The sequence below is a fragment of the Anas acuta genome, chromosome 17, assembly GCF_963932015.1.
Source record: "Anas acuta chromosome 17, bAnaAcu1.1, whole genome shotgun sequence".
NCBI classification, from domain to species: Eukaryota; Metazoa; Chordata; class Aves; order Anseriformes; family Anatidae; genus Anas; species Anas acuta.
The window spans coordinates 4,217,406-4,223,367 of NC_088995.1; the positions used below are offsets into that span (position 1 = coordinate 4,217,406).

The window sequence follows — 5,962 nt, forward strand, 5'->3', positions numbered from 1 at the left end:
ACACCAGGATCAGGATCCATATCCTTGCAGAGACTTGATGGGATTGTTTCCTCCTGGGCCAGAGATGAAAGGCTGGCTTTAGAGGCTGGCATGCCTGGCACTTGTTGCCACCAGGACAGCACTGCCTGATGCCAAGGGCACCTCTGGGCACTTGGGGGCACCTGCAGAGGAAAGGCTGGGGGTACCACCCGTGTGCAAGTATTGCAGCCCTCAGCCTGGAAACCTCACGGCTCAGGGAAGCTTGCCCTGAGCTTGCTCCCAGCTTACACTGGGAGCATATCAAGGGTCTGCCCAGCTTCCAGGATGCATGTTCTGGGGGGAAGTTGTGCTTGGTGTCTGGGAATCAGGCAGTGGTTGCTGACCACCAAGTTTGGAACTGGGAGGGACTGGGAAGGAGGCCATTTCTTGTGGGTGGCAGGTGGGGAGAGCTGCTGGCCCCTGTGCTGTGGCGAACCGTGGCAACTCGGTGAGCACAGAGCAAGCAGAACCACCTAACCCGAGATGTTTTTTTTCTCTCTCTGTCTCCTACTGCATTCGCACCTTTTAGGCTGTTTGTCCGTCACGGCAAGTACGTTCAGTTTTGGGTCTCAAGTTCACACGGTGGTGTAGGGCTCACAGAAGGGTCGCTCAGCCCCCTGCTTGGGCCACATCTCCAATTCCTGCATGGAGATGCTGACTATAACCGTGTGCTTGTTTTGCAACCCAGACTCTCTGTGGGCAATGATGATGTGTTGGGTGGTGGAGCTGGCAGGAGCCATGCCAGGAGAACCCCGTGCCAGGCTGCTTTATGCCCTTTGCAGAGCCCTGGTGCCCAAACCTGCCAGGATGGCATGCCTGCCATTTGGCTGAATTCTCCCAGCCCCTGAGAATGTATGTCATTCAGTGGTTTTCCATGAATTTTCACCTGGATGCCACAAGGGCTTGTTAAAAAAAAAAAAAAAAAAGTTAAAAAAAAATAACTGTTTGAATTCAGTTTTGTGTGGGATGGAGCGAGGGCAGAGGGAAGGGTGCTGCCTGGCCTTGGTGCAGTGTAGTGCTGCGGCAGAGCTGCACCTGACCTGTGTGGCCAGCAGCTTGGGAAGCATGCTGAATAGCTTCACTTATGCATGCCGGGCAAAAATCTCACAGTGCTGCTTGTTTCTGTCTCTGCTAGAACTGGCGATATGTCCTGGCTAACAGGGAAAGGCTCCTAACGCCAGACGTGGCTGCGTCCTCCTGATGGCTGCGCTCGCCTCAAGAAGAGAGCTGCAGCTGCGTGGAGCACCTCAAACACTGCACCTGAATCATTTTCCTTTGGGACTCGGAGGAACCTGGCCTCTTTCACCCAGCAGTCACCTTCCCAGGTAGCTCCTGTGTGTGCAAACCGCCGGCTCCTTTGCCCCACCAGCCAGCGGGCCTGGGGGGTCCGCAGCTGAAATTCACGCTGGGAAGTCAGGAAACAGATCCTGGGGATAGCAGGCGAGGCACCAGCAGCCAGCGTGGGCACCACACGGCTGGCAAGGAGCTGCTGCGAACTGCAGACACTGGTGTCAGGGGAGCCAGTGGGAGCTGTGTCTACGCTCGTCAAGGAGCACAATGAGAGCCCCGAGCGCGTCTGTTGTCCCTGTTAATAGCATGAGTGCCTTTCATTGCTCTCCGTGGCCCATACGTGCTCTCCAGCACCTTTCCCCTCCCCAAATCCTCTTTCCTGCTGGCTCAGCGCATCCCCGTGGAGGCCAGTACCCGCACCCTCTCTGCACACTGCATGGCTGCAGCACTCACCCATGGCTCTCCCCTGCCTGCAGCCAGTCCCTAGCCCTCAGGAGCACCCCGGGTGGCCGGGGAGATTTAGCATGCGGATGGCCTCAGGTTTCCCTCGCGTTCTGAAAGCCCCTGTTTGTGTTCTGGTTGTCCTCTGCTCTTTGTCAGGTGGTGACAAAGCCACCTGTGTCATCTCAGCTCTCCGTGTCAGTGCTCTGCAGCTGTGTTTTACCCCTCATGGTGGCAGAAGGGCCTCGTCTCTAGCTCAGGAGTGGGCCTGGCCAGTCCAGAGCCCCGTGTCTGTCAGCCGAGCAGAGCTGGGGGGGAGATTCCCCGTGGAGAGCTTCCAGTGCTCTGTCCTGGGGGAGCTTTGTGTTAGGCCCAGCACGTTCCCTTCTCGTACATCCAAGAACCTTCTGAATCTTCCTATTATGACAGCACTGGATAATAGGCTTATTTTTAGTTCATTTATACCCTAAGCCTTGGTTAAAAAAAATCACAGCTTCTTGTGAGGTTGCTTCCCAGCTGTTAACCATGGCCTCAGCCTTCATCCTGTGATCTCTGCCCTGGCCTTTGCTTGCATTACAAGCTGGTTGCTGGGGTGAGCATTGTTTCTTGATGTCTTGGCGTTCATGCCTCTCTTTGCTCCTTTGTACAGCTTCCCAAGGAGGCTGTGGCAACACCTTTGGGGTACGGTGCACATCCCTGGGGGCCCTTCTGCTTTTCTGAAGTGGTTCTGATGTGCAGTGTTACTGGTTGTGGCTAGAACCCTCCCCAAGACAGTGGAGTGTGTGTCCTCACCAGTAGCATCTCCAGATGTCCTGTCCAGGTATGGCCAAATAGACCAGAAGGACCTCATGGGTATTTCTTCTCATCCATCATCCTCCCTTAGTTCACCATCCTTATCTAGCAACAGACCAACACTTAACAGCATGATGTATTTTTTTCCATATCTGGTCTGATTGCCTGTGAAGTCCATTTAGTGAAGGATTTTTTTTCATTTTTTTATTTTTTCCCAACGGTGCTGTAAGAACAAGCAAGGAGCTGTCCTGAGTGGGATCGTGGGAGCCATGCTGGGGTGTTACCACAGAGTGGTTTGAGTTGGAAGGGACTTTAAAGATTATCTAGTCAGCACTAGCCCATCACAGGTGCCCAGGACCAAGGACCGAGCCCTTGATCAGCATGACCAAGTCATGCACTGGTCTAATCACGTTTTGCTCACCCCTTTCTTCTTGGCAGCCTGTGACAATGAGCTCCACAGCTTCATTTTGGCTTTAGCAAACAGAAGAATTCCCTTTTTATTTGTTTTCTCATGTTCCTTGCCAGTGCCTGTTCCTTAACGACCACTTTTGCAATAGTCTCAATATTTGCAGTAGCTCGGACAAGCACTGTTGGTGTCAGCAGAGGCTCTAAGGCACCTCCTGGGATGGGTTGGAGGCTGAAGATCATGAGAGGAGCCGCTGCCTGTTGTGTAGGCCCAACCACGAAGGCCCCAGCACACCATCCCTTTCCTCTGCCATCCTGCTTTGGCTCAGCCACCCCCTTGGCACACACCAGCTCCAACACGCCGCCCTTCCCAGGAGCCCTGAGCCACGGTGGTGCGGAGACCTGCGAGAGCCCCACTGTGACAGGGACAGCCCATCCCAGAGAAGGGTAAAACGAGTCTGGGAGCTTGGAGACGCGATTTTATCAATGCCATCTTCACCACCACGGAGCTGGTGATCCACTGGAAACATGGGTGGGTGCTGGCAAGGAGCGGCCCCCAGCTCTGACAGCCCTTCTGCAGGGAAGGGGTTCACGGTATGGGGCACATCCTCATCTTTCACGGGCATCCTCGTCTGTCAGGGAAATTTAAGCAATAATGATGCTGATACAATGCAGCTGGGAGAGGGTGCCGAAGAGCAGAGCGCTGTGCGGGGCGCATGGGGAGATCACGTCCCTGTCACGGTGGTGGAGGGATGGGCACCGCCTGCTGCTGCCCCCACAAGCCGCTACGGAAGGGAGATGCTCTGTACCCTTGGGCTCCTGTGTGGGTGACCGGGAGCTCTCACCATGGCAATAAATGCCCTTCCCCAGCCAGTGACGTGTTTCCTTGTGAAGATGGAGAAGGGGCACGTCCCTCCTCCTTGCTTGCAGCCGAGGAGCCTGTCTTACCCCCCCGGCTCGTGCCGTGGGAGCCAATGGCCAGGTGGCCTCGCGCATTACCCTGAGTTGTCATCTCATTATCCACCCTCCTGCTAATCCTGGCGGAGCGGGGCTCAGCCGCTGGCCATGGCTGCACAAACACCACTGCCCCTCAACCTGCGGTGGGGCTTGACGGCGTTCAGCAGCTCCCTTTTCATCAATAACAAGACACGGGACAGTGGCGCTGCCCGCATCTACCGCCCAGGTACCCCCGGGGGGGGGCTCAGCAGAGCAGGGCTAGAGGTTTTAGCTGGGCTGGAGGTTTTAGCAGCACTGCAGGCACTCAGTTTGTCAACGCTGCTGACAGCAAAGGGTCCCAGTGCCCAGCCAGCAATGAGCTGGAGCAAACTCCAGGCATTTACTGCAAGCAATGCCTCTTGCTGGAGGTGACGGTGGGGGCCAAGGTGGCCAAAGCTCCTGCAGAGCTGGTGCAGCCCCACAGCAAGCAAGGCTGGGCTTGGGGGGGGGTGCTGGGGGCCTTGCCCAGCCCTGCCCAGCCCTGCCTTGCCCTATCTAGCCCACGAGGTGCTGGCCAGCCTCCCCCTGCAGATGATGCTCTACTTCAACGCCTGCTACTTCCCCTTCTGGTGCTTGGGCGAGGGGATGATGCTGCAGCTGAAGGTACTGTCCGGTGGGCAGGTGGGGGGGGGAGCTCACAGGACAGGTTTAATGTGCAGGAGACATGGTAAATGGAGGTGGGATGCTGGTCGTGACACACAACTAATGGGTCCCCACACGTGGATAAAAATGCCCTGTCCCACACCTTCCAAGAAGATGGAAACGATGAGAGCAACCACTTAACTTTCCAGGCAGGGAAAGTTAAACTGGGAGGGCAGAGCAGGCAAGGCTGGGGCATCAGCACTGTTGGGGCTGGCAGAGCGTGGGGTGTGAGGCATCGGGCACAGAGCTGGCTGGGACGAGGCTGTGCCCCCGTTACAGTACAGCCTGCTGCCTCGCTACTACCAGCTCCTCCTGCTCGCTGCCTTCTTCATCCTCATGCTGACTGAAGGTGCCCGGCTCTACCTGGGCTACATTGGGAACCTGCAGGAGAAGGTAAGGGTGCCAAGTCCTGGGAGGTCCTAGCAGGGTAATCCTAGAGCCATGGTCCCCAACAGAGGGGGGACCCACCCCATCAAGGGCACCCACGTCCCCCCCTCAGCAGCCTCTGCCCACACAGGTGCCCGAGCTCGCTGGGTTCCTCCTCCTATCCTTCCTGATCCAGCTCCCCCTGCTGCTGTTCCTGCTGACGGATGACCACATCATTCGGCTGCCACTGGAGATGGCTGTGCACAGCCTTTTCCTGGCCTTCCTCGTCTCCGAGGTCGTGGCTGCCTTCCTGGCGCTGAGGGTGATGACCACGCAGCTGGCAGCACAGTTCTACCTGCAGCAGTTCACGAGCGGCGGACGGGGCAGGAGCCTGATCAAGGGTGATGATATGGGACCTGTCCCCCGCTGGAGTCAGATCTTCTGAGGGCAAGGAGCATTAAACAGCGCTCACCCCCCCCACTGCGCCGCTGTGGACTTTCTGAGCCAGACAGCTCCGGGGTTTGTGGGGTTCCCTGAGCACCCCACGGGCATGGGCATTGACCCAGCCTGTCCCTGCCCTGCCCCAAGCCCTCCGTGTCCCTTTGCTGAGCTGGGGCCATGTGTGGCCATGGGGCAGACTGGGTGCTTGGTACCGGGGTGTGCCTGTAACCGAGGTTACAGGTATTTCTGCCCAGCCGAAACCACGCTGAAGCTGTGCGCACACATCAGGGAAAGCACAGAGGGCAGTCAGCTGAGCCCAGGAGCCTCATTGAGGGGTCAGTATGGCCAGTTCCCATTCGGGCAAGTGGCAGGATGGAGACATCCAGCGCTGTGACACGCTCCCCAACGAGCAGGACAGGAGTAGATAGGGTGGGCAGCCCAGTGCTTCCAGGACTCTGGTGCACCGCCCTTTTATTTTTTCCAGGCAAGGACACAGGGGTCCAAGGGACAGAGCAGTGCCACAAAACCTTCACAGCCACCCTGTGGGCTAAAGACAGAGCAGAGCCACCTC

The 5,962-nt window shown here is 57.2% G+C and overlaps 2 protein-coding genes across 6 annotated transcripts in view; both read left to right on the plus strand.

Moving 5' to 3' along the window:
• The window catches only part of AIFM3 (AIF family member 3), a 40,372-nt gene extending 37,319 nt beyond the window's left edge, over nt 1–3,053 (plus strand). For 3 of the 5 annotated variants that reach the window (XM_068701133.1, XM_068701136.1, XM_068701134.1), the window contains 2 exons: nt 548–568; nt 1,154–3,053. In XM_068701133.1, coding sequence (XP_068557234.1) covers nt 548–568; nt 1,154–1,193 — 61 coding nt within the window. In that variant the 3' untranslated portion in view covers nt 1,194–3,053. The remainder of the gene's footprint in view (nt 1–547; nt 569–1,153) is intronic. The other 2 variants (XM_068701135.1, XM_068701137.1) reach the window with 1 other exon arrangement.
• A 179-nt stretch (nt 3,054–3,232) lies between these two features.
• Nucleotides 3,233–5,426, plus strand: LOC137865761 (transmembrane protein 17B-like). Its single transcript, XM_068701146.1, has 4 exons — nt 3,233–4,129; nt 4,442–4,545; nt 4,864–4,977; nt 5,102–5,426. The coding sequence occupies exons 1-4, from the start codon at nt 4,012–4,014 to the stop codon at nt 5,393–5,395; spliced, it is 630 nt and encodes a 209-aa protein (XP_068557247.1). The 5' UTR covers nt 3,233–4,011; the 3' UTR covers nt 5,396–5,426.
• Nucleotides 5,427–5,962: the final 536 nt, after the last annotated feature.

Bases quoted from the DNA above. Each gene is read 5' to 3' on its own strand.
- LOC137865761 (XM_068701146.1), top strand. From the start codon at position 4,012: ATGGCTGCACAAACACCACTGCCCCTCAACCTGCGGTGGGGCTTGACG. The intron at 4,546-4,863 runs GTACTGTCCGGT...CCCCCGTTACAG, and splicing joins GGATGATGCTGCAGCTGAAG to TACAGCCTGCTGCCTCGCTA. The intron at 4,978-5,101 runs GTAAGGGTGCCA...CTGCCCACACAG, and splicing joins TTGGGAACCTGCAGGAGAAG to GTGCCCGAGCTCGCTGGGTT.